This window comes from Balaenoptera ricei, chromosome 17 (genome assembly GCF_028023285.1).
Source record: "Balaenoptera ricei isolate mBalRic1 chromosome 17, mBalRic1.hap2, whole genome shotgun sequence".
NCBI lineage: Eukaryota > Metazoa > Chordata > Mammalia > Artiodactyla > Balaenopteridae > Balaenoptera > Balaenoptera ricei.
This window is the reverse complement of record NC_082655.1, coordinates 18,731,369-18,759,325: the sequence shown is the minus strand read 5'-3', so window position 1 is coordinate 18,759,325 and position 27,957 is coordinate 18,731,369. Positions and strand designations below refer to the sequence as shown.

At 40.8% G+C, this 27,957-nt stretch overlaps 1 protein-coding gene across 1 annotated transcript in view; it reads right to left on the bottom strand.

Annotated features, from left to right (window-relative positions):
* SNTB1 (syntrophin beta 1) overlaps positions 1-27,957 on the bottom strand; it is a 249,155-nt gene that overhangs the window by 20,039 nt on the left and 201,159 nt on the right. Inside the window, exon 5 of the mRNA XM_059901564.1 lies at positions 23,261-23,400. Coding sequence (XP_059757547.1) covers positions 23,261-23,400 — 140 coding nt within the window. The remainder of the gene's footprint in view (positions 1-23,260; positions 23,401-27,957) is intronic.

Below are 27,957 nucleotides of genomic sequence, written 5' to 3'. Positions count from 1 at the left end.
TACTGTAGCCCACTGAATTTCTAGCGACAGGCTCATATGACTCTGAGGAGCTTTCTTTTACTTACAAAGTTGAAATTCAGTGGGAGATGTGGTCTGCAATGCTGACTTGAAGCAAAAGGTTAATTGAAAAAGGCTTTTGGCTGTACAATTCTTTGAAGATAGAGACATTACAAATGATAACAAATGTTGGCAAGAATGTGGAGAAAAGGGAATCCTTGTACATGGTTGGTGGTTATGTAACTTGATGCAGCCACTATGGAACACAGTATAGAGGTTCCTCAAAATATTAATATTAGCACTACCATATGATTCAGCAATGCCACTTCTAAGGATATATCCGAAGGAATATCCTACACTCCCAAGTTCGCTGCAGCATCATTCACAATAGCCAAGATATGGAAACAACCTAAGAGTCCATCGATGGACACATGGATAAAGACGATGTGGTGCATATATACATAATGTAATATTATTCAGCCTTAAAAAAAGAAGGAAATCCTGCCATTTGCAACAACATGGATGAACCTGGAAGCATTATGCTAAGTGAAATAAGCCAGACAGAGAAAGAGAGATTCTGTATGACATCACTTATATGTGAAATCTTTAAAAAAAAAAAGTCAAACTTATAGAAGCAGAGTGTAGAATGATGATTGCTGAGGCTGGGGGAAATGGGGTGATGTTGGTCAAAGGGTACAAATTTTTAGTTGTAAGATGAATATGTTCTGAGGATCTAATGAACAGCCTGGTGATATAGTTAATAATATTGTATTGTAGACTTGAAATCTGCTAAAAATTAAAATTTGCGAAAAAAGAGGTAACTATGTGAGATGATGGATATATTAACTTGATTGTGGTAACCATTTCACAATATACATGGACATGAAATCATCACGTGTATACTTTTATTTGTCAATTATACTCCAGTAAAAAGATAATACAAGACAGAAGTTCCATGAATCTCATGGAGAGGAGAGTCCAGGACAGCGTGAAGGAAAATGTCCAGTGACATGGGTGCCGCCACCCAGGGATTTAACATGTAGAGACTGAGTCCAGTTCGTCGGGAGGGAGGAGGGGGTTTTGTAATAAGAAGGGAACAAGAGTAACTGAGAAGCTGCTGGGAGGTTTCAAAATCTGGGTGAGAGTAGAGAAAATGGAAAGCACTTCTCAAAAGCCTAAGAATTTAAAGGGAAAGAGGGTCAGATAAAACTTCATTAAGAAGAAGTATGGGGGCTTTCCTCGTGGCGCAGCGGTTGAGAGTCTGCCTGCCAATGCAGGGGACAAGGGTTCGAACCCTGGTCTGGGAAGATCCCACATGCCTCGGAGCAACTAAGCCCGTGAGCCACAACTACTGAGCCTGCGTGTCTGGAGCCTGTGTTCCGCAACAGGAGAGGCCGCGACAGTGAGAGGCCCGCGCACTGCGATGAAGAGTGGTCCCCGCTCGCCGCAACTGGAGAAAGCCCTCGCACAGAAACGAAGACCCAACACAACCATAAATAAATAAATAATTTTTTTTTTTTTTTAAAGAAGTATGTACAGAAAGCACAAATTCCTATTGTGTTTTCTTAGTTGCTCAAAAGTGTTCTTCTCCTCAAAGGTGTTTACGTTTTAGTTGCTTCAAGAAATATATCTAGGGGCTTCCCTGGTGGCGCAGTGGTTGAGAGTCCGCCTGCCAATGCAGGGGACGCGGGTTCGAGCCCTGGTCCCGGAGGATCCCACATGCCGTGGAGCAACTGGGCCCGTGGGCCACAATTACTGAGCCTGTGCGTCTGGAGCCTGTCTTCCGCAACAAGAGAGGCCGCGATGGTGAGAGGCCCGCGCACTGCGATGAGGAGTGGCCCCCACTTGCCACACCTGGAGAAAGCCCTCGCACAGAAATGAAGACCCAACACAGCCATAAATAAATAAATAAATAAACAAAAATTTAAAAGAGATAAGCAAAACATTCTCTCTATAAATTTAAAAAAAAAAAAAAAAAGAAATATATCTAGCTCTTCCTTTTTAAAATCTTAAAATCTGTGTCAGTTGGGCACAGCTGGCAGACTGCATGGTAAACCGAAAAGGGACATAGGTTTGGGAGGCATAACAAACTGCATTAGAACCCTCTTCTACCATTAGTGAAATGTTCTAAGAGTCACCACCTCAATAAAGTAGTGTTATAAAGATCCAATGAAACGATCTGTGTACCGTACTTGTACAGAACCTAGATATGGTTTGTAATCAATAAGTATTATTCCATCCCTTGCCCCTACCCTCTGTTTCCTTACTTTAAAAATACAATTCTTGCCTCATATGATTAGGAATAAATATAAGAAAATATATAAAGAAAATATGTTGTGATGATCTGGAACCAAACCCGCAATATCTCCAAGGTCAGCCTGTGATGGATTTGTATGAGTCTGTCATTAAGGCAATCTGAAATGTTGTCCTTAAAATATTTTTTAAATGCTCCTTTTATAGAGAAATATAAGGAGACTGAACCTACCAGACATAAAAATATATTTTAAGGCTGTGTTAATCAAAACAGGTTAGTACTCATTCAGGTAGAAATGGGAAGCTCAGTGGAACTAAACAGAAGACGGCTAATCAAAATAACAATGAGATGCTAATGTTAACCAAAGAGAAATGAAGAGGTCAAAAAGTTCGGTAACAGATTTGGGGTATACATTGGGGCAGCTTCTACATAAATTAGAAAGTATGTGAAGGAATGTATGTATATTCAAGGATTTTCAATGCCACGTTGTTTATAAAAGCAAAAGACTAGGAATACCTGGTTAAATAAGTCATCCTATATATATACTCATAGTATATATACTCAGTTATAATATATATGCTTGTGGAAAGAATGGGCTGAATTGATGTTTACAGAAATGAAACATCTATAGTAAAAAACAAAAGTGAATAGACCAGGCTCCCATTTGTTTAAGAAAAGAAGGTGGGGAAGGAGTAATACACTTACATATTTATATATGCTTTTGTGTGTTTATAAAATATTTATGTAAGAACATATAAGAAAATGCTAATAGTGGTTGCCCTTGGAAACAGATCTGAAGTAGAAAATTTGACTTCTCATTATATATCTTTTTCTACTCTTATTTGCTTTTAACTGGGTACTTTTTTTTTTAGTTAAAATTACTTTTTTTTAAGGAAAGAAAAAAAAAAAAACCTGATTGTTTATGTTCCTAAGGGTACATAAATGTTAAATGCATTAAAAGTCATGTTTATACACACACACGAAAAGAAAATATATAAAGGACTTAATCCAGTATTTAGTGCATCATAGTAAGCATTCAATAAAAATTATTTTCCTGATGCCTTCCCTGTTCACGTTCTCACTTTCTATCCACTAAATTTCCACCCAGAAGACATCAACTTTGTCACAGTCCAGGGATAGTGTAAATGTAACACAGAGGCACGAGTGAAGCAAAAAAGAAGTTACACCACCCTCTGAAGAATGTCACATGTTTGTGAATTTCTTACCAATATTTCTTTTTCTCTAGAGAGACTATAAAATTAAAGCCAATAATAACTGGAAAATGCAATTTGTTAGGAATTTTGCATTTGGTAAGTCTGGATATAAAGGAATGAAATTACTAACAGAGTGTAACAAGGTATGAGCAAGCCCTGTATCTAGCTGACCAATACCAGGCAGGCACAGGGAGTCCTTGATGGGGAAATTCACCGTGCTACAGGAAATAATGATTTTAAAAAAAAGCCCTTTGAGGGGAGGACTATTGGTGTACTTTGTTATTTGTTTCGTCACCAAATTCTCATTGAAGAAGAAAAGGGAAGAGGAAAAATGGATTTTTCAACTAACCAAGTGTGAATTATCTAACATTTGTGTCAAAGAACAAGTTGATTTGCAATCTGAACAACTGCAGACATGATGAATTATGTGTTCTTTTGAATATACCAATATTGGTTAATGAAACGTACAGTATGGTATGTAAACTGTGAGACAGAGCAAATTGTCTTTTCTGCTACCTAGTGTGCATACTGGTAACAAAAGGATACTTTTTCCAGATGAAAATCAAGTGACCTGCATCAGATATCCACACAATGCACTTGGGTACACATCTTCTGGATGGGGTACTACACAGTCCTAACAAATAATTTTAGAAACACATATGTGAATGTGGAGAAGTGCACCTGTATTCATTGAAAGGCTCTAAATATGCAATTCAACTATGTAAAATAAAAGCTTAGGGGCTTCCCTGGTGGCGCAGTGGTTGAGAATCTGCCTGCCAGTGCAGGGGACACGGGTTCGAGCCCTGGTCTGGGAAGATCCCACATGCCGCGGAGCGGCTGGGCCCGTGAGCCACAACTACTGAGCCTGAGCGTCTGGAGCCTCTGCTCCGCAACAAGAGAGGCCGCGATAGTGACAGGCCCGTGCACCGCGATGAAGAGTGGCCCCCACTCGCCGCAACTGGAGAAAGCCCTCACACAGAAACGAAGACCCAACACAGCCAAAAATAAACATAATAAATAAATAATAAATAAAAATTAAAAAAAATAAAATAAAAGCTTAGTAACAAATCCATTAAAATGTCAAGCAATTTCATAGGTGATTTTATTTCTACTTTATTTTTTTAATTCTTAAATTTTTCTCTAAGCAACATATACCGCACAAGGTAAAGATTAGCTTTACAAGGCTACGGGACTAAAATGAACCCAAATATTTCACCTTAATTTTTAGAATCAGGACTTCCATTGCACTGAAAAATATATGCATTCTGACTCAGTGTGGAATACATGTTTTGTTTGTTTAATGTTAGCGGCAATTCAGGGCTGGAATACTAGATGAACTCATCTGTGTCCTCTTGCATTGGTTTGTGTCTGCGTTAGTCTAAACTGTCCATGTCTAGCTCCTATTACCTGACACCTGCAGCCTGTGGCTGCGGAATAGCCCTTCTCAGAATGAAGTTAACCGATCCATGTGGGATGAAACCTACACTCATGGCCTCATTAATGCCTTACATGAACCTACTGGCCTCCAGCAAATGAGTCACGAGAGCTGCTGAGACCTGCCAGTTGAAGTTACACGATCCTTTTGGATTCAGGGGTGCACCGGGGAGCCTTCGAGGAGCTTCCTGCTCTGTTCAAGCCTCTTCTTCCTTCCTTTCAACTGAGCACCAGAAATCACTCAGAACATAATTTGGCGATGAGAGACTGTGTGAGGAATGGGAAGGAGGAAGGGGGCAAGCATACATGTCTGCAGTATCTGTGGACGTGTTCAAGCATGGGCTGGTCAGTGACTCCCCAGGGATGGTAGAGTTCTCACCTTGAGAGTCTATGGTTGGATCAAAGCCGTCTCTAGACTTTGGGCCCTCTTGGGAGAACCACACTTGGAGTAGATGATTTGCTTCTTGGGATCTAAGGTGAGGTGGCGACATTTCCAGCAAGGCTCAGACTGCCTAGGCTGGCAGCCAGGAGGAGTTCTTGGGTGCCCTCTCTGTATGTAAGGTTTGTTGCTCGTGTGTCAAAGTTGAGAGCTCCTGGGTAGGAAGATGTTGGGGGAAGCAAACTTGCTGTTGACAGCGCAGTGATCTGCTGGTGCTCAAGACCAAGCATAGCATGGATCTCCTCAAGGTAGGTGTCCCTCCTCTGGACGTCACACATCATTATCAATTCATTTACCCCACTGCTTAAGATCACCACGTCATCTCCCCTGATGTCCTTCAAGGTAGGAGCCTTGTCCCATCTCTCATTGACTCCGCAGTGTGTAGAATCTTACCTGATTCATAGTCGGTGTTCAATACATGTTGGCTGAGTAACTACATGAATGCAAGTTTTTCAAAAGTTTTTGAAATGTGAGTTCAATTTTACAAAGAGAAGTACACACACACACAAACACACACACTCATACACAACTGACCTATTTTGAAATCCTTTGAAATTTGGGGCCAGTGAAAAGCTCCTAATGGGCTCTTCATTGCACACTGCATTTGAGAACACATTACAGTAGTCAGATTCTGGATACAATGTACCAAGTAAATGTCAGCTGGACAGTAAGATTTTAAAAGTCATCATTTGGACTTCTGAAAGGGTAGGGCTAAGGACAGAATCTGTCTGCCTGAGTATTTCCCATCCTGCCAGGAACAGCCTTTTTACATTCCTCTCAAGATTCTTCCCAAAGATATTTCCTGATCTGCAGTCTTGGTGGGGTGAGGGGAAGGGGACCCTGAAACAGCTATTATTTATCTTTCAATTAGTTTACATTTTTAAGCAAGTGTATCCTTAAAAATATGACCATCTGTCTCTTATCTGCGGTGGGGACTACACTACAGAAACCAAGGAAATGCTGTCTACCTGGAGAAGATAACTTTCTTACCCAGCTAGAAAAAATACCGGCGCCCTGGGACAGGGTTTCAAGCTGCAATTTACACCCAGTTTCTTTTTTTTTTTTTTTAATGTTTATTTATTTATTTATTTTCTTATTAGTCATCCATTTTATACACATCAGTGTATACATGTCAATCCCAATCACGCAATTCATCACACCACCACCCCCACCCCCTCGAGGCTTTCCCCCCTTGGTGTCCATACATTTGTTCTCTACATCTGTGCCTCAATTTCTGCTCTGCAAACTGAATAATCTGTACCATTTTTCTAGGTTCCACATATATGCGTTAATATACGATATTTATTTTTCTCTTTCTGACTTACTTCACTCTGTATGACAGTCTCTAGATCCATCCACGTCTCTACAAATGACCCAATTTTGTTCCTTTTTATGGCTGAGTAATATTCCATTGTATATATGTACCACATCTTCTTTAGCCATTCATCTGTCGATGGGCATTTAGGTTGCTTCCATGACCTGGCTATTGTAAATAGTGCTGCAATGAACACTGGGGTGCACGTGTCTTTTTGAATTATGGTTTTCTCTGGGTATATGCCCAGTAGTGTGATTGCTGGGTCATATGGTAGTTCTATTGTTAGTTTTTTAAGGAACCTCCATACTGTTCTCCATAGTGGCTGTATCAATTTACATTCCCGCCAAAAGTGCAAGAGGGTTCCCTTTTCTCCACACCCTCTCCAGCATTTGTTGTTTGTAGATGTTCTGATGATACCCATTCTAACTGGTGTGAGGTGATACCTCATTGTAGTTTTGATTTGCATTTCTGTTGAGCAGCTTTTCATGTGCTTCTTGGCTATCTATATGTCTTCCTTGGAGAAATGTCTATTTAGGTCTTCTGCCCATTTTTGGATTGGGTTGTGTCTTTTTTTAATATTGAGCTGCATGACCTGTTTATATAGTTTGGAGATTAATCCTTTGATGATTCATTTGCAAATATTTTCTCCCATTCTGAGGGTTGTCTTTTTGTCTTGTTTATGGTTTCCTTTGCTGTGCAAAAGCTTTTAAGTTTCATTAGGTCCCATTTGTTTATTTTTGTTTTTATTTTCATTACTCTAGGAGGTGGATCAAAAAAGATCTTGCTGTGATTTATGTCAAAGAGTGTTCTTCCTGTGTTTTCCTCTAAGAGTTTTATAGTGCCCGGTCTTACATTTAGCTCTATAATCCATTTTGAGTTTATCTTTGTGTATGGTGTTAGGGAGGGTTCTAATTTCATTCTTTTACATGTAGCTGTCCAGTTTTCCAAGCACCACTTACTGAAGAGGTTCTCTTTTCTCCATTGTATACCCTTGCCTCCTTTGTCATAGATTAGTTGACCCCAGGTGTGTGGGTTTATCTCTGGGCTTTCTATCATGTTCCACAGATCTATATTTCTGTTTTTGTGCCAGTACCATACTGTCTTGATTACTGTAGCTTTGTAGTAGAGTCTAAGGTCAGGGAGTCTGATTCCTCCAGCTCCATCTTTTTCCCTCAAGACTGCTTTGGCTATTAGGGGTCTTTTGTGTCAACATACAAATTTTAAGATTTTTTGTTCTAGTTCTGTAAAAAATGTCACTGGTAATTTGATAGGGATTGCACTGAATCTGTAGATTGCTTTGAGTAGTATAGTCATTTTCACAATATTGATTCTTCCAATCCAAGAACATGGTATATCTCTCCATCTGTTGGTATCATCTTTAATTTCTTTCATCAGTGTCTTATAGTTTTCTGCATACAGGTCTTTTGTCTCACTAGGTAGGTTTATTCCTAGGTATTTTATTCTTTTTGTTGCAATGGTAAATGGGAGTGTTTCCTTAGTTTCTCTTACAGATTTTTCATCATTAGTGTATAGGAATGCAAGAGATTTCTGTGCATTAATTTTGTATCCTGCAACTTTACCAAATTCATTGATTAGCTCTAGTAGTTTTCTGGTGGTGTCTTTAGGATTCTCTATGTATATTATCATGTCATCTGCAAACCAGTAACAGTTTTAATTCTTCTTTTCCAATTTCTATTCCTTTTATTTCTTTTTCTTCTCTGATTGCCATGGCGAGGACTTCCAAAACTATGTTGAATAATAGTAGTAAGAGTGGACATCCTTGTCTCGTTCCTGATCTTAGAGGAAATGCTTTCAGTTTTTCACCATTGAGAATGATGTTTGCTGTGGGTTTGTCGTATATGGCCTTTATTATGTTGAAGTAGGTTCCCTCTATGTCCACTTTCTGGAGAGTTTTCATCATAAATCGGTGTTGAATTTTGTCAAAAGCTTTTTCTGCATCTATTGAGATGATCATATGGTTTTTATTCTTCAATTTGTTAATATGGTTTATCACATTGATTGATTTGCATATATTGAAAAATCCTTGCATCTCTGGGATAAATCCCACTTCATCATGGTGTATGATCCTTTTAATGTGTTGTTGGATTCTGCTTGCTAGTATTTTGTTGAAGAGTTTTACATCTATATTCATCAGTGATATTGGTCTGTAATTTTCTTTTTTTGTAGTATATTTGTCTGGTTTTGGTATCAGGGTGATGGTGGCCTCATAGAATGAGTTTGGGAGTGTTCCTTCCTCTGCAATTTTTTGGAAGAGTTTGAGAAAGATGGGTGTTAGCTCTTCTCTAAATGTTTGATAGAATTCACCTGTGAAGCCATCTGGTCCTGGGCTTTTGTTTATTGGAAGATTTTTAATCACAGTTTCAATTTCATTACTTGTGATTTGTCTGTTCATATTTTGTATATCTTTCTGGTTCAGGCTTGGAAGGTTATACATTTCTAAGAATTTGTCCATTTCTTCCAGGTTGTCCATTTTATTGGCATAGACTTGCTTGTAGTAGTCTCTTAGGATGCTTTGTATTTCTGCGGTGTCTGTTGTAACTTCTCCGTTTTCATTTCTAATTTTATTGATTTGAGTCCTCTCCCTCTTTTTCTTTTTTTTTTTTTTTTTTTATAAATTTATTTATTTATTTATTTATTTATTTATTTTTGGCTGTATTGGATCTTCGTTTCTGTGCAAGGGCTTTCTCTAGTTGTGGCAAGCGGGGGCCACTCTTCATCGCTGTGCGCGGGCCTCTCACTGTCACGGCCTCTCTTGTTGCGGAGCACAGGCTTCAGACGCGCAGGCTCAGTAGTTGTGGCTCACGGGCTTAGTTGCTCCGTGGCATGTGGGATCTTCCCAGACCAGGGCTCGAACCCGTGTCCCCTGCATTGGCAGGCAGATTCTCAACCACTGCGCCACCAGGGAAGCCCTCCCTCTTTTTCTTGATGAGTCTGGCTAATGGTTTATCAATTTTGTTTATCTTCTCAAAGAACCAGCTTTCAGTTTTATTGATCTTTGCTATTGTTTTGTTTCTATTTCATTTATTTCTGCTCTGATCTTTATGATTTCTTTCCTTCTGCTAACTTTGGGTTTTGTTTGTTCTTCTATCTCTAGTTCCGTTAGGTGTAACGTTAGATTGTTTACTTGAGATTTTTCTTGTTTCTTGAGGTAGGCATGTATAGCTATAAAATTCTCTCTTAGAACTGCTTTTGCTGCATCCCATAGGTTTTGGATCATCGTGTTTTCATTGTCATTTGTCTCTAGGTATTTTTTGATTTCTTTAGTGGTATCTTGGTTATTTAGTAATGTATTGTTTAGCCTCCATGTGTCTGCGTTTTTTACGTTTTTTTCCCTGTAATTGATTTCTAATCTCATAGCAGTGTGGTCAGAAAAGATGCTTGATATGATTTCAATTTTCTTAAATTTACTGAGGCTTGATATGTGACCCAAGACGTGATCTATCCTGGAGAATGTTCCGTGCGCACTTGAGAAGAAAGTGTAATCTGCTGTTTTTGGATGGAATGTCCTATAACTGTCAATTAAATCTATCTGGTCTATTATGTCATTTAAAGCTTGTGTTTCCTTATTAATTTTCTGTTTGGATGATCTGTCCTTTGGTGTAAGTGAGGTGTTAAAGTCCCCCACTATTATTTTGTTATTGTTGATCTCCACCTTTATAGCTGTTAGCAGTTGCCTTATGTATTGAGGTGCTCCTATGTTGGGAGCATATATATTTGTAATTGTTATATCTTCTTCTTGGATTGATCCCTTGACCATTATGTAGTGTCCTTCCTTGTCTCTTATAACATTCTTTATTTTAAAGTCTATTTTATCTGATATGAGTATTGCTATTCCAGCTTTCTTTTGATTTCCATTTGCATGGAATATCTTTTTCCACCCCCTCACTTTCAGTCTGTATATGTCCCTAGGCCTGAAGTGGGTCTCTTGTAGGCAGCATATATATGGATCTTGTTTTTGTATCCATTCAGCAAGCCTGTGTCTTTTGGTTTGAGCATTTAATCCATTCACATTTAAGGTAATTATCGATATGTATGTTCCTATTACCATTTTCTTGATTTTGGGGGGTTTGTTTTTGTAGGTCCTTTCCTTCTCTTGTGTTTCACACTTAGAGAAGTTCCTTTAGCACTTGTTGTAGAGCTGGTTTGGTGGTGTTGAATTCTCTTAGCTTTTGCTTGTCTGTAAAGCTTTTGATTTCTCCATCAAATCTGAATGAGATCCTTGCCGGGTAGAGTAATCTTGGTTGTAGGTTTTTCCCTTTCATCACTTTAAATATGTCATGTCACTCCCTTCTGGCTTGTAGAGTTTCTGCTGAGAAATGAGCTGTTAACCTTATGGGAGTTCCCTTGTATGTTATTTGTCGTTTTTCCCTTTCTGCTTTCAATAATTTATCTTTGTCTTTAATTTTTGCCAATTTGATTAGTATGTGTCTTGGTGTGTTTCTCCTTGGGTTTATTCTGTATGGGACTTTATGTGCTTCCTGGACTTGGGTGGCTATTTCCTTTCCCATGTTAGGGAAGTTTTCAACTATAATCTCTTCAAATATTTTCTCGGGTCCTTTCCCTCTCTCTCTTCTCCTTCTGGGACTCCTATAATGCGCATGTTGTTGCGTTTAATGTTGTCCCAGAGGTCTCTTAGGCTGTCTTCATTTCTTTTCATTCTTTTTTCTTTATTCTGTTCTGCAGCAGTGAATTCCACCATTCTGTCTTCCAGGTCACTTATCCGTTCTTCTGCCTCAGTTATTCTACTATTGATTCCTTCTAGTGTATTTTTCATTTCAGTTATTGTATTGTTCATCTCTGTTTGTTTGTTCTTTAATTTTTCTAGGTCTTTGTTAAACATTTCTTGCATCTTCTTGATCTTTGCCTCCATTGTTTTTCCGAGGTCCTGGATCATCTTCACTATCATTATTCTGAATTCTTTTTCTGGAAGATTGCCTATCTCCATTTCATTTAGTTGTTTTTCTGGGGTTTTACCTTGTTTCTTCATCTGGTACATAGCCCTCTGCCTTTTCATCTTGTCTATCTTTCTGTGAATGTTGTTTTTGTTCCACAGGCTGCAGGATTGTAGTTCTTCTTGCTTTTACTGTCTGCCCTCTGGTCTCACACCCAATTTCTAAGTTTTATCTGAAACTGCTTGAGAAGCCCAAGGACATGTTGTGTTCCCTGGGTACAAAATTCAGATACACATTTCCATGGTTGGAAACAAAGCCACAAACTCTAGCAAGATTTTACACTCCCTGTTAGCAAGGAGTGTAGATAAGTGAACAAATAAATAGGACCATATAACATGAGAGAATGGGGCAAGAGAATAAAACCATAGGTAGGAGGGGACAGAGCAGAGAGGCAGATACCCCAATGGCTCTTTGCCAATGGTATGACCTTGACAAGTTTCTTAAACTCTTCATGCCTTGGGTTCATCAAATGCAAACTGGGGTTAGCAATATGTCAGGATGAAATGAGTTACAGGAATACTGTATGGAACAGTACCTGGCACAGAATATATAGCAATAGTCATTATTATAATTAATTTGATCTGGGCAGGACTTTTTGTTTGATTATCCCCTGCTGTACACTTAGCACCTAGAACAACTCCAAGCACATGGCAGGCACTCAGTAAATATTTTTTAAATGAATGACTAAATGAACAGCTAGACTACAAAGAGGACTCTTTTCCAAGAAGTTTGTGATTAATTACTGCTATGAGATATTGACTTCTCTCCCACCGTCCATCCCTCAACCACACCAAACAGTAGTTACAGCTAAATCCAAAGAATTTGGTTGGCATCCACTAAATGCTGATTTCCAGATTAATTCAGTCCTGAAAAAAAAGTGATCTTGAAAGGTATCTGGGATTGGATGTTCTATGAGATTAGTCTAACATCCATTTCCTGTTTCTTCTTTCAAATCCATCTTTAGCAACTGGTGTTTTCAGTAGTAGCTTGGTTTCTTAGGGAGTCTGAGTGTTTGGGGTTTTTTTGGTCTGGGAGTAGAAGGTAATCATCTTATCAAAAAATGAAAGTCATTAAGATTTTACATTCATGGCTAGCATGGATCCAGTGTACATTTAAAGAATTATATATAATTGGGTCCCTAACCCATTTACCTTTTTATAAGATAAAAAGAAAGGGCGAAATGTTTTAAAATTACTTCCGATTCCCAAAGTGGTGGATTCCATGAGGCTCAGAAGGGCTGTGCGATAAGCCCACTTTCAAGTCAAATTCTTTGTCCAAGATTTGGAGGAACAAGGCAGTAGAAATACTCATTCCTGCGGGAGGCCAGGCCACATGTTTCTCTATCAATAACTGAGATATGACATGAGACTGCATATTGTTTCTTGATCCTCCAGATACGCCCCTTTTGTCTGAGTGGTTTTGAGATAAACAGAAACAAAAAAATCTATCTCACAAGGGATGCTTATGCACTAATTTAATTCTGGATAGGTGTTCGCATAAAATGTTCCATAAAAAACATTATTATTAATATCCTTAATTAAAACAAAAACAGTTGCAGCACACAGATTCAGCCAAATTAGTAAAATTACAGATTAGGTAACTGGGTTGCTAAGCAATATTACATTCTCATTTTACTTAATTGGTGTAATTAGCATCTCCCTGCATACGCCACAATGCAAGCCACACAAAAATAAGTAAAGAAAAGAAAAGAAAGAAAGAAAGAAACAGAGAGAGAAAGAAAGGGAGGATGGAAGGAAGGAAGGGAGGGAGGGAGGGACAAAGGAAAAGCAGCTGGTTAGATCCCTTCAATGGTTCTGGTGCTCCTCTTGAATACTTTCATCAACTGGTCACCCCTAATGGGGCTCAGCAGTCAACAAACTCTCCAGGAAAGAAGTGAGGGGAAATAATCTCTAATAAACCCCAAACTATCAGACAGGAAGGGCTGCCCAAGAACAAGCGTGCTGTCCCTCGGCCAAGAATAACTGAACACTTGCCTCATTTCTACCTTCTAAACTTCTTTCATCTGAATATGGTGGTGAAAGAGTTAGGCAAGGTCCCATCTCTCAGAAAGTTGATATCATTGAGGGATACTGAGTGTAAGCAAAGACCCATTGAACATAGGAGAATGAGCAGCAAAACAGATTGGAGCCCAGTTTTGACTAGTTAATGGTATCACCCAGGTGCATTTCCAGAGACACGTGGTCATCCTCCACACATTCCCCATGGCCTCACAATCATTCATGGCCAGCTTCCAGCAGTTATAAAGAGGGAGGAAAGTAGATGCCTACTACGTGAAAAGTTGCACGGATAAACTATCTTGTCTAGCCTCCACAATGACTCTTGACAGTGCATTATGAACTCCATTTTCCAAACAAGGAATCCATGGTTCTCTGTGGTAAAGTAGCTGCCCAGGACCACATAGTGAGTGTCCAGCATTTGAGCCCAGGTCCACAAGACTCTTTCCATCATACCAGGAAAAGGGGCCAAACTCCAGCTGGTCAACTTTAGGTGGGAAGGAAATTAAAGTGAGAGAGTATAATGAAGACTTCAGGTCATCCATGGGCTTAACTCATCCATGTACTTTCCTTCTCCAGGGATAAACAAGACTCACAATCTGATGGATACTGTCACATCATGATCATCCAATGTCTTGGTAAGTTTTTCCTTTCAAGTTAATAGCCTTTTAATTATTTAGCAATTTTAGAACTCTAATTTTTAGATATATTCTTTGAATTGTCTGATTATCTTTACATATTCTTCTATCCCATCTATGCTTTAATTACTTCAACATATATCACAATGGGTATAGAATACATATTATTAAAACACCTTCAGGAACTTCTCCATGTAAGGTAATGACAATTAAAATCGGCCCTGGTTTACTGAGAAAATAAAGCCATGAGTGCATAAGCTGAACAATTAGCTCTTACAACATTTGGCTTTTATCTCTCGCATTTTTTTTTTAATTCCCTTACTAACAGCCTCTAGTACCATCTTGGCTCCTAACAGGAGCCTGTTAAAAGTTTCTTAAATTGAACTGAAATTCCTTCTCCAAGGAGGAAACCATCAGTTAAGCCACCTACCTGCGATGCTGTTACAGGCAGCATTCAGAACTAACTTTGTGATGTGAGGTAAGGGGTTCCAGGCTCTCTATTTCCATCTCACGCTTCCCTCTCCCTATAAACAAACCCACAACTGTTAATTAACCCCATCCTTACATCACAATGACTTTGGTTTAAGACACTACAAGTCCCTGATAAATACAGTATCACAGGTAGGATCAAATAGGTCCAATTACTTCTCAGTCATTCATACATTAATGCCAATTATTAATAGTTTCCCCAATAATAACAGTTGCTAGCATTTATCAATCACTTATTATATCTCAGTAATCTGCTAAACGTTTACATACACTGTCTCAATCGGCCCTATTAATAACTATATGAAGCAGAAGATACCATTACCCCTTTCATACAGATGAGGAGGCTTGTATTCAGAGAGATTGGTATTTTGCCCCAAATCACTTTGCAAGTAGAGGTCTCAGAATTTGACTCCTGGTTTGTCTGATCCCAAAGTCCATGAATCTCCTCACTCTGCTAATCTCCCATTCACCACCTCTGAAGAACTCCTGGATTGGTGAGAAGGAGGGCAGGAGGCTGACAGTTAATATGTGTACTAGGTATATGGGAACAAATGGAATGGACGGGTGCGTAGGCAAACCCCACACTTTTCAGTTTGATAGAGTGCAGATTCTTGGGCATGTAGATCCTTTTCTGCTACCCTAGGGAATGCCCATGGAATATGCCCACATTCTCTAAGAGTGAGGGCGGCTCCCAGGCTTAGTGTGAAAACCATGGGCTGATTATAATTTAATGTTTGACAAATGCAATTGGCCAGCCTTTCCCAGTGGAAAGCACTCTAAAATGTCTGAGGCTGGCCTGAGGCAGCAGCTACTTTTAGCACTTAGAAACAGGTTAGTTCCTGAGGCACCAAAGATTCCCCCAAACGTTCCATGTCTCTGGCTCCCAAGTGATATCAAAGGAGAGGAGTGCATATTCGTCTGTTCCTTTTTTTGAGCTACTTCAAACCCACAGGTCAGGGAACTGGGCTCAGAGCAGCGTCATTCTTCTTACAAGCTCTGTGCTTCCGAACTTTTCACCAACCACTGGGACTGGGTGGGCAGAATTTCTGGGTTAAACTTCTTCTAGAATTCCAGAAAAATTGCAATGTTACTCCTCGCTCTCTATAGACCTATCTCACTTGCCATTTGTGACGACAGTGACAAAAAACCAACACACTTACTCCTTATGGGCAAGAATACCTTTCTTTTTTTTAATGTTCAGCAACATCAAATAAGCTTTTAGCTAAGCAAAAAATGTTCTCCCAGGGACGCATAAAAAGCTGAAGGATGAGAACAACTAAAAGTACAACATGTTTGCCAACTTCCTGAGCACACTGCTATGAACTGCGCCATCAATGTACAGAGGCACCATGGAATTTTGTCAGTGGAAAAAGTGACTGCCTGTAAACTTCTCTGCATGGAGCTGACACCAAGAACATATTGTGAGCATTTCTAGGGCCTCTGCCTTGAAATACAGTCAAACTTTCATCTTCCAGAAAAATATAAATTACATGTGCCTGGGCCCCCCCAAAAAACCTCAAAACAAATCAGCAAATCAACTATGAACTGTCTGAGCCGAGGGATAACTTGATTTTAGAAGAAAACTGTTTCCTACTGGCTACAGTCCCAGACAGTTCTTCCTGTGCAAGAGAAAAGACTATCTCTGACATTCTGAACAATGCTTTCCAGAACTGCTAAGATGAAGGGAAGAGGACTGACAGCTGCTCAGTCCTGCTATGTGCCAGGCATCATGCTAAATAAGGCTGTAGTTAAGTCAGTGCAATGGATTGAATTCTGCTCCACCCCTACCCTATCAATTCATACGATGAAGCCCTAATCTTCAATGTGACTATATTTAGAAATAGAACCAAGGTCATTAAGGTTAAATGAGATTTTTTTTTTTAAATTAATAGCTACTTTATTTATTAATTTATTTATTTTTGGCTGTGTTGGGTCTTGGTTTCGTGCGAGGGCTTTCTCGAGTTGCAGCAAGCGGGGGCCACTCTTCACTGCGGTGCGGCGGCCGCTCTTCATCGCGGTGCGCGGGCCTTTCACTATCGCGGCCCCTCCCGTTGTGGGGCACAGGCTCCAGACGCGCAGGCTCAGCAGTTGTGGCTCACGGGCCTAGTTGCTCCGAGGCATGTGGGATCTTCCCAGACCAGGGCTCGAACCCGTGTCCCCTGCATTAGCAGGCAGACTCTCAACCACTGCGCCACCAGGGAAGCCCCTAAATGAGATTTTAATGATGGGGCCATGCTCTGATGGGATTAGTGTCCTTGTAAGAAGAGACCCTGGAGAGCTCAAGTTCTCTCTCTCTCCTCATGCATGCAAAGAAGTCATGTGAGCATGTAGAAAGATGGCAGCCGTCTACAAAATCAAGAAGAGAGCTCTCACCAGAAACCAACCATGCTTGGACCCTGATCTTAGACTTCCAGCCACCAGAATTGTAAGAAAATAATTATCTGTTGTTTAAGCCACCCAGTCTATGGTATTTTGTTGTGGCAGCACAAGCTAATACAGTCATCATATTTTAACTTTCATAATCACTCTGCAGTAGACATTCTGATCCTGGTTTTCAGACAAGGAAACTGAGGATCAGAGAGGAGAAGTGATTTGCTCAAGGTCATACAGCCTGTAAACTTGGGCTAACTGGGCAAAACTGGAGTGTGAACCCAAGTCTGTCAAATCCAATACTGTGATCTTTCCTCTCTACCATTAAATAAAGTTGTTGTTCTTTTATTTTTTAAAGAGATAAGAGTAAAAATAACTAAATTTATTTAGCATTTACCATCATATCATATGCACTTTACACTGTCTAATGTGATCCTCCTTTTTAAAAAAAATTATTTAATTAATTTATTTATTTTTGGCTGCGTTGGGTCTTTGTTGCTGCACACGGGCTTTCTCTAGTTGCAGTGAGTGGGGGCTACTCTTTGTTGCGGTGAGCGGGCTTCTCATTGCGGTGGCTTCTCTTGTTGCGGAGCACAGGCTCTAGGCACGGGGGCTTCAGTAGTTGTGGCACGCGGGCTCAGTAGTTGTGGCACGCGGGCTCATTAGTTGTGGCTCGCAGGCTCTAGAGTGCAGGCTCAGTAGCTGTGGCGCATGGGCTTCGTTGCTCCACGGCATGTGGGCTCTTCCCGGACCAGGGCTCGAACCCGTGTCCCCTGCATTGGCAGGCGGATTCTTAACCACGGTGCCACCAGGGAAGCCCCTAATGTAATCCTTATAACAACCTTGTCAGGCAGGTACAAATATTATCCACATATTACAAATATGGGATATGAGGCAAAAAGGGATGGTATGATTTGCCCAAGGTTCCAAAGCTGGTAAGCAGCTGGGATTTGGAGCCATGTTGTACTGTCTGAGGGATAATTCAATCATAGAAGAAACCTGTTTCCTACTGGTGACACTCCCAGCCAGTTTCTCTTGTGCAAGGGAAAAGACTGTCTCTGACATTCCGAACAATGCTTCCCAGCACCGCTAAGGTAAAGAGAGGAGGACCGACAGCCGCCCAGTGCTGCTATGTGCCAGGCATCACGCTAAATAAGGCTGTACTTAAGTCACCGCTATGCAGTGACATCCCGTGCACTGGAGGATCCATGCAGTGGGGCACTGCACAGTCATTCAAAGGAGGCTGAGGTAGAGGGCAAAGGACCCATGGAAAATGCCTCTAAGATGAAAAAGCCATACTGTACATTCTAGGAGCTGCTGATGACTCTGGGAGCACCTGGATCCAGGACACCCTTTGAACTAATTCATCACTGGTCATCACAGCTTGAGGCAAAACAGTGCTTCTGAAGAACCACAGAGGAGAAAGAACCCAGTCCTTGCTATGGCATTTCCTTCCTACCATGAACCCTGGAAGGCAGCAGAGCGGAATCTTCTAAACCAGTGGTTCTTATCAGCCTGCATCAGAAACACCTGGAGGGCTTGTTTACTCACAGATGGGCTGGGCTCCACTTCCGAAGTTTCTGATTTAATTGGTCTGAAGTGGGATGGAGAATTTGCGGTCCGGGACCCTACTTTGAGAACCCTTGGTCTAAGTCCTGGGTAGAAACTCCAGGTCTCTGAGAGCATCCCCAGCTCCGTCCTCACTCTGTTGGGGGATCTGAGTGGCCACCTATTCATGATTAAGTTGTCAGGAGAGCTAAGGAAAGATTTGCGTGATCCACACAGCAAATTCAAAGAGCCACCAAAACTTCAGGGAATAAGAAACATGCTCCTGGGACGCTGCAGAGAATGGTGGTAAAGAAGGTGGCTTCAGAAGCAGAATCTCAGGTCTGTTTCTCACCAGCTGTATGACTGTGCGTAAGCTACTTAACCTCTTAGTTCCTCAGTTTACTTCTTTGTGAAATCGGAATAAAACTTAAACCTTGTAGGGTTGTGAGGGTTAAATGTGGTATCCCTGAGGACTACATTTGCTTGATGCTTGTTAAAAACACAGACTCCTGGGCTTCCCTGGTGGTGCAGTGGTTAAGAATCTGCCTGCCAACGCAGGAGACACGGGTTCGAGCCCTGGTCCGGGAAGATCCCACATGCCGCGGAGCAACTAAGCCCGTGCGCCACAACTACTGAGCCTATGCTCTAGGGCCCGAGAGCCACAACTGCTGAAGCCCGTGCTCCTACAACCCGTGCTCCTCAACAAGAGAAGCCACCGCAATGAGAAGTCCGCGCACTGCAACGAAGAGTAGCCCCTGCTCGCCGCAACTAGAGAAAGCCTGCAAGCAACAGTGAAGACCCAACGCAGCCAAAAATAAAATAAATAAATTTTTTAAAAAAGGAGCTGCTTTCTTAAAAAACAACAACAAAACAGACTCCTGACTCCTAACCCTGGCCTGCTGAGCCAGAATCTCCAGGGCAGGGCCTTGGGACCAGAATCCTTAATAAACAGCCATGTGATTCTTAAATTGGATAAGTTTTGCAAACTCAGATAGAATCCATGTAAAGCCCTTGGCGTTGATCTATGCTCCCTCTGCAAAGGTCAGCCACTGGCTTATTACCAGCTGGGTCTAGCTATTTGCAAATGGTACTACCATGGCCTTTGTGATAATGTTACCCGGGATGATTAATTAGTAGACACCCTAACTTATAATAAAATTTTAGAAGACGTGGCTCTGCATCCACAAATAAAAATTAATTGAACCATACATTTAAGATTCATGTACAGTACTGTTTATAAATTATACCTCAATAAAAGGTTTTCAAAAGAAATATTAAAAAGACGTGACTCCCCTTCCTTAGAGAAATACCCTCAAAGACAAATAATGCTACTAGACAGGCTATGTGCCCAAATGCTCATATATCAAGGGCACAGTGCCACATGTGATTGCCTGGAACACATGGAAAGTAAATGAAAGAGTCACTTGATGAACTTCAATATGCGGTCGGGGAAGAAGCCAGTGGAAGTACTGGGGTGGCTTCTATAATGCAATGATCCAGAGTTTCCTTGGGCTTCTACCACTTCTAATGGTGGTTTTTCTCAACCATCCTCAGCTTTGGGAGGTGCCTCCCACCTCAGAGAACCAGCTTTACCTGCAAGGACACAAGAGTTTCAGTCCTCAGCTGGGCTGAACGCTGCTTCACAGCCTGGAGCTACAAAGGGGCTGCATCTCCCCAGCGTGATTACACAAGGGAAGGGAGGGGTCATCATTTTCCTCGCTGTTTGTTTGTTTGCCAAAAGTCTTTTTCTAGACACATCCACAGGGTCGAGGAGGGAAGCTGACCATGACCAATGTGTGCAAACCACGGTAGCTGATGAACAAGCCGAAAGCTCAGTGAAAAACCCATTTCCCCAAAGCGCATCTCTCCCTGGGTTTGGCAGAGGGCAGCATCCTGCCTAGTGCACTCACAGATGAGGACTCAGAAGAGGGAGGTGGAGTGATCAGGCGGGGTGAGAATGTTTTCGCCGGAGCAAAACTAGGATGGGAGGTTCAGCTCCTGCATCTCCAGGCTCCTTGGACAGACAGCTCCTTACCTACTAGCTCAAGGGGCTGAAGTAAGAATGGACTGCCAGCGCTGCGTTAACATCTTACCTCTGCCTCACAGGCTTCCAGCTTAAGATCAGGGTCATGATTATGGGCCTAATTTTATCATTGCTCCTATGGCTAATATACGCACATCATAATGAATTACTTTGCAGTGCAGAGGTCAGTAATTTGGGAGAGGGGTAGTGAGATGAGAAGTCAAGTATCCCCACTACATCTCCTTTATATTTAGGTGGTAGACACTGATTTTTTAAAATGCTGCATCTTCTGTTCTAAATGAGCAGTTTGCACTGAGTGGGGTTTCCATTTTCTATTTCCATATTGGATGCAGGCTTATGGTTTTAGGCTATTCACGTGTTTTGCTCATAATCCAGACCTGACATCCCTATGGCTCATGAGCCTATGACAGGCGCCCTACCCAAACCTACTCAGATACCCTTTACTGTGTCTGTGCACCCATCTCTCCTTCTGGGGGCTTTGCTTTTTTATGGGTTCATATCTATGATTTTCTTCAATGAGTGCCCTGAGCCACAGGTGCCCTGCTTGCGCCGACAGCCTGAAAAGCCTGTAGGATGAAATCCCGTCAGGCAGCCTGAGCTTTTGACGGACTGCTGTAGGAATGGGCAAGTCCAGTCACTTGACCGAATTGGGACAAATTCTGAGGAAGTCATGTATGCTCTAGGGCAGTGCTGTGCAACAGAACTTCCTGTGCTGATGGAAACGTTGTAGATCTGTGCTGTCCAAAATGGTAGCCATTAGCCCCAACTACTGAGTCCTAGAAATGTGGCCAGTGTGATTGAGGAGCTAAACATTTCAAATCCTGAATGAATAAGTGCACGCACGCAGGAATGAAACAGCAGCCTCCACTAGGTCAGAATGCTGAGAAACTGCGAGGCAAAAGCTACATGTTAGGGTAAGTTTTATTTTCAAGTTGCCTGAAAATTACCCAGAAACATTACCTTCTTTAAACTTTTTTTCCTGAAAACCGTTCCAAGAGGCATGAGTCCAGTTTATCTTCTCAGCAACTGGAAGACCGCGATTGTGGTCTAATCTTTTCTTTGGTTTCAATTACAGGAATGTCTCACAAACTGAACATCAGTACCCATGGATGAGGAAAATGGATATTAACTGCAGAAAGTGATGGGGATTGGGCTGAATTTGAATGAATCCCAAGACATAGTCTGAATCTTCGCAGGAACATTTTTAGGATGCTTGGATTCTGATCATTGAGGTTTTATTGTAAACATAAGTAGTACTTGAATAGCTAGCCTGCCGAAATTTTTGAGGCTTAGGAGACTCAAATTAAATTACTGTTTTATTTCATTTTATTTATTTGATTAATATCTAAGTGATCTAGGCCTGGTTCCTAGCCCCTGAAGGCTTCCTCTATTCACCTCTGGGGCCAATAATTGACATTTTCAGGTTACTCCTGCTGTTCTCCATAACCAACCATGAGTGGAAGTAAGAGAGATTTTAGGGAGTTTCAGCTCTGTTCACTGTTGCCATTTTGAGTTTGTGGTACTTTTGCTCTGCTACTGAGTCTCATCCTCTTCCCTGCACCTGAGCCTTGACTATAACCTGTTAGGCATCTCAATCCCTTCAGAACGGAGAACCCATCTTGATTCTACCTCTTGCTCCGAACAGATGCCCCCAAACCTCAATCCACTATGCTGCATCCATTGGACCAAACTCCTTCCAGAGTTTGCCCCACATTGTTCAATAATTCATTCAACAGACATTTAAGGGCCCAAGATTACCAGGCACTATGCCAGTGGGGGCCACAAACGTTACGTTAACACACATAGCTTCTAGGTAGAGAAACGGAGGTAACAGGACTAATGAAAACTGCACGCATTATCATAAGGCACATACAGAAAGAGCTCGCAACAGAAGCCAGGTCTGAAGGCAAGACTCTGGTTTGATGTGCTTTCATGCTCAGGATATAGGGCTTTAAAGAAGGGGGGTAAGCATATGATGTATTAGGATAATGTCATGTGAACAATAAATGTGCATTGAAGGTGCTGAGAAACAGACGGACCCTGGCAGCCCCACTTCCATGGGAAGCATCATACAACTGCAGAAGAACTTGTCATGGGGTCTCCCGCTGAGTGAGCTTTAAAAAGCACAATGGGACATTCCCACATGACATTTTTTGTGGCACCAAGTGAAGTCCCTTTCTTGATTCTACCTGAACGTCAAGACTGTAAACACACTGGTATAGTTCATCTCAAAGGGAATGGGATGGAGACCCAGGAAGGTAACTAGGCTGGGACCATATCACAGATGGCACCGTTCCTTCCTCATGGAGAAGCAGTTTGTTCTCTGGCTTTGTGCTGCCCTGTGTTTGGTCATAAATAATAATCTATCAATAAATGGCTAAAAACGTGTGGCTATATTCTGGAGGAACTCTCAGCTCTTATTGCAAGAGGAAGCAGTAATATCATAATATCATATGTTGAAATAATTGTAATTGATTAAAATAGTTTCAAACAGACCACACATCATACCCGGACACAAAACCATGGCTACCTGGTGGCAAGAAGAGGGTACGTGTAAACTGGGCTGAACCAGGCTTCCTTCCTCCGTGGCATGTTGTCATAAATTAGAAGGTCCTTCTCAGTCAGCACAACCAGGGCTGGCTTCCACTGTTTCTCACTGTCCCCGGGCACCTGAAACAGAAAGCAGAGACCCATCAAGCAACAGCCTGAGAAGAGAGTAACTGAAAAGAAGTTGGCATCCCCCCCAGTCAGAAGACCCAACAATACAAGTGCCTTTTGGTTCAGGTTGTAAAAATCAGAATGAGAAGAAACTATTCATGGTTGCATGATTCTTGATCCTTGAAAATATGTTTTCTCAAGGGCCCTGGTATATACAGTCAGCGCAGCCAAGAAGTAGCCCAGCAGCCAAACATCTGTCACTGTTTCTCACCTGCCAGTCAGCACTGAAATCTCTATTCCATAGTGGGACGCAGATGCATAGGGGAATAAGCACTCCCAGCTGGTTCTCTGGTAGAGCGCATTGCTTTTATTATGAAACGGTAAGGTCTGAAAGCTTTTGAATACATATCCAAAGCCTCCAAAAATATACTACGGAGGCAAACGTCTGTCTGCACAGGCATGAGACGTCACAGCTCTTCCCCCAGTCTCTCACTCTTAGATTGTTTCTGTGATTCAGGCACCATCTTAAAATTCTTTTGTTCCATTGAATGTTTATTTCCTTTCATGGAGAATACTTCTTTAACTCAAGGGCTGAGATGACCTGGCAGGGATACAAGGGGATTCAAACATCAGCTGGATGTTTGGACCAGACGACCTTTAAAGTTCCTTTCAATCCTGAGAGTGTGTAGCTCAGATCTTATCTCATGAGCCATCCCTCCTCTGCCCAGTGTTGACTCGACCAGACTCCCTAAGTGTTCTTCCATCTATGAAAATGCCCTCCTTCCCACTTGGACTCTGGGCCCTGGGATAAATCTTTCTGATCAGTTTGGAAAAGCTCAATGCTCTAGCCGTGGTACTCCAAGCACAGACCATGTTCCAGCAGCATCAGCACCACCTGGAAGCTTGCTAGAAATGCAGAATCTCAGGCCCATCCCAGACCTATTGAATCAGAATCTGCCTTGTACCAGATCTTCAGGTGATTCTTATTTTCATTAAAGATAACAAACACTGCTCTAGACGAGGTTAAGATTGTCTTTGACACTGGCAATTAATCCAGTGATGATTCGACTCTCTCACAATGAACCACCATCTCCAATTTATTCAGAAATAAAAGAAACAGTAAACTAAATAAATAAACAATAGGCTAAATAAATGATAAAGCTAATTTCTTCCCTTTCTATGCTTATCATTATCTTTTCTTAGCACCACAGTGAGATCTGTACTGAGGTGGAAGCAAGTGTGTGTGGCTTTACAAATGACTGATCAAAGAGAAGGTGTGCAGGATGATATGAGGGTTGAACTTTTGTAGGTTTATGTAGCTTATAGGCTGCCTGACCTGTATAACTTGGAGCAAGTTGTTATTCTCTGTCCTTCTGTTTCCTCACTGATAATGATAACATCATATACAACAGTATATTCTGGAGCTAGAATGCCTGAACATAAATCATAGCTCCACAATTTGCTACAATATCCCCACAAGACCGTGGGATCTTGGGCAAGTCAACTACTCTCTCTGTATCTCAGTTTTTATATCTGTGAAATGGGGAAATAATAGTACCTGTATCAGAGGGTTGTTGTGAAGATTGAGTTAAAATGTCTAAAATGCAGATTAAACATCATTTAGAGCCTGTTTAGTAGCATGGACCCCATAATGCTGGAGAGGAGATTAAATGAGACAGTGCATGTTATGTGCTGAGTCTGGTACCTGGCAGATGGTGAAACTCAGGGTAGGAAAATTGTGGCAGACTCACCAATTTTTAAACTTATCAAAAAAAGGTATTCTTTGGAAATGGCAACAATATGACTACCTACTTTCCCTGGGAAAAACTATAAGGCAAGACAAGATTATCTTTGGTGCTGACAATTTCAACTCATTCTCCTCCCGGGAAGAATTCATTACACAATGATCACCTTTACTTTTTAATGCCCACCTTCCAACAATTCCAAATAAACATTTACTTTTTAGAATGAAGAAATCCCCTGTAAAGCTATTTATACTAGAATGTGAATGACTGCCTGGCTTACTTCCCCCTTTATGCATTTTATGCATACAAAAAAATTGAGTTTTAGCTTATTGCTTTTTCCAACAGAACAAGAGTATCCTCAAGAGATCAAAATGAATTGTTAGAGAAGGCAATGTACCAGACCCTACAAGGTGAATAAGCTATGGTCTCAAGGCATAAAGTGTTTGGGGGGTTTAGAATAAATTTTTTTCCAGCCTCTACATTAAACCTAGTAAATTACTTTTCCAGCTCATTAAATAGGACTGGAGAAGCTACAAACGCTCCTCCCAAAGCGCCTGTCTTACTTACCTAGTCAGATCTGATCCATTAACTTTGACTGGAACCAGTCATTTAAATGTGAACACAACTAAGCATCATTCTTCAAAAACAATATTAAGTTTGTAAAATAAATGTCAACAGTAAATACCATCAGTAAAGTGCAGACCTTTCTAATGGTGGAATCATAAACTCACCCACATGTTAAGTGGCATATATAGGTATGAATAATCCCAAAGCCCTAAAACATTTTGTGGCTTATTAAAGACTTCTGTGTGGATAAGTTAACTCTGCTGCGAGAAGACTCAGAGTGGGCAATCCCCACCATCCTTGTGTGCAGAATGTTTGTTTTGATACTGTGTGGATGCTCAAAGGTAGAAGTCCGCTCATGAGGACCACCGACTTTCCAAGGAGAAAAAATTCATGTTGAAGAACAGGTTTTTAAAACTATACTTTGGGCCACGTGACCTTCACATTGTAAAGCCTTTCAAGGACACTTTTCTTCAGGCTTGAATATTTAGGTTGTTGTTTGGTGACAACTTCTGTTACAAGTCCAAATTTCCTGGCACCCAAAGATTCTCCAGTGTCTATGCACCAGTTCTGGGGATGTGTCTGCATTTTATTGAAACGTGACTCCTGAAATGGATGTGACAACTTTCATCTCCACTCCAGCTTCCCGCCATCAGATGCTGCATCGGACAGAGACTCAGGAACTGATCATGTTTCTAATGTAGAAGGTGAAGGGAAAAAGCAGGGGAATAGACATTCAATTTTGAAATTATTCTGATGCGCAACTGAAGTGAGCTAAATCCCATAGGGGGATATCGCACAGTCACCTCTGCAGAGCATGAGAGAAAAGGTTTACGAAAGGCAAGCAGAATCTAACAGAGTGGTAAGAAGTCAAGGTTGAAAACTGAGGGAAGTAGATATAAATGTATGAAATCAACACGTTGTATACCTTAAACTTACACAATGTTCTATGTCAATTTTATCTCAATTTAAAAAAGAATTGAGGGAAGTAGTCATTGAATCCTCAATTTGAGGCAGGTCTCAACAGTCATCTAGTCATAAAACAAAATGTGAAACAACTGAAAGAGAGTTTGTATAGGGTTGCAGCTGGGTTGGGGTCCCAGACTTTATGGCTTTATCCTCCAACAACTCACACCTCTGAGCGGGGTTCCTAACAAACACTGAAATACAGTTTGAAAACTGCTGAACTCGTTTCCTCTAAAATACCTGGAATCTGCAGATTACTTTCAAAGAGATGGTTTTACCAAAGCAGAAACTAACACACCACTGTAAAGCAATTATACACCAATAAAGATGTTAAAAAAAAAAATTAAAGTTATAAGATAATGAAAAATAGAAAAAAAAAAACAAAACAAGACCTTTTCCGTGCCCTTTCTGTAGGTACTTGCAAACAAAAGAATGATACTGTTGCCTCTTAGAGTTGTAAAGGTTAAATGAATAAATACACATAAAGAACTTAGAAAAGTGTCTTGCGTACAGTAAACAGGCAAGTCTTAAACATATTAGCTTTTCTCGTGGTGATCATTTTGCAATGCGTAGAAATATCGAATCACTATGTTGTGCACCTGGAACTAATATAGTGTTGTAGGTCAATTATACTTCAAACAAACAAACTCACAGAAAAAGAGATCAGATTTGCGGTTCAGAGGCAGGGATGGGGGAGGGGGAATAGGAGGAAGATGGTCAAAAGGTACAAACTTGCAGTTATAAGATAAATAAGTACTAATGATGTACAATATGATTAACATAATTAACACTGCTGTGTGCTATATATGAAAGCTGTTAAGAGAGCAAATCTTGGGTTCTCATCACAAGGAAAATATACATATTTTTTCTTTTTCTTTTATTTTGTATCTTTATGAGATGGTGGATGTTCACTAAACTTATTGTGGTCATCAGTCCATGATGTATGGTAAGTCAAATCATTATGCTGCACATCTTAAACTTATACACTGCTGTATGTCAGTTATAGCTCAATAAAATAAATAAATAAATAAATAAATAAAATTTAAAATAGATAAAAATTAACAAACAACAAGTAAAGAGGTCTATGGAATTAAAAAAATATTAGCCCTTTCTACTAAGAATATCGAATTAAAGATCTGAGTGACCTTGGGCAAGAATTATTTGCCTTTGGAGCTCTAATGTCCTCATCTGCCAAAGGATAGGGTAAGACTAAATTATGCTAACAGCCTCTCCAAATTCAAAATCAGATCTTTTTTTTTTTTTTTAGTTTAAAATTCCCTGCTATATAGGCTGG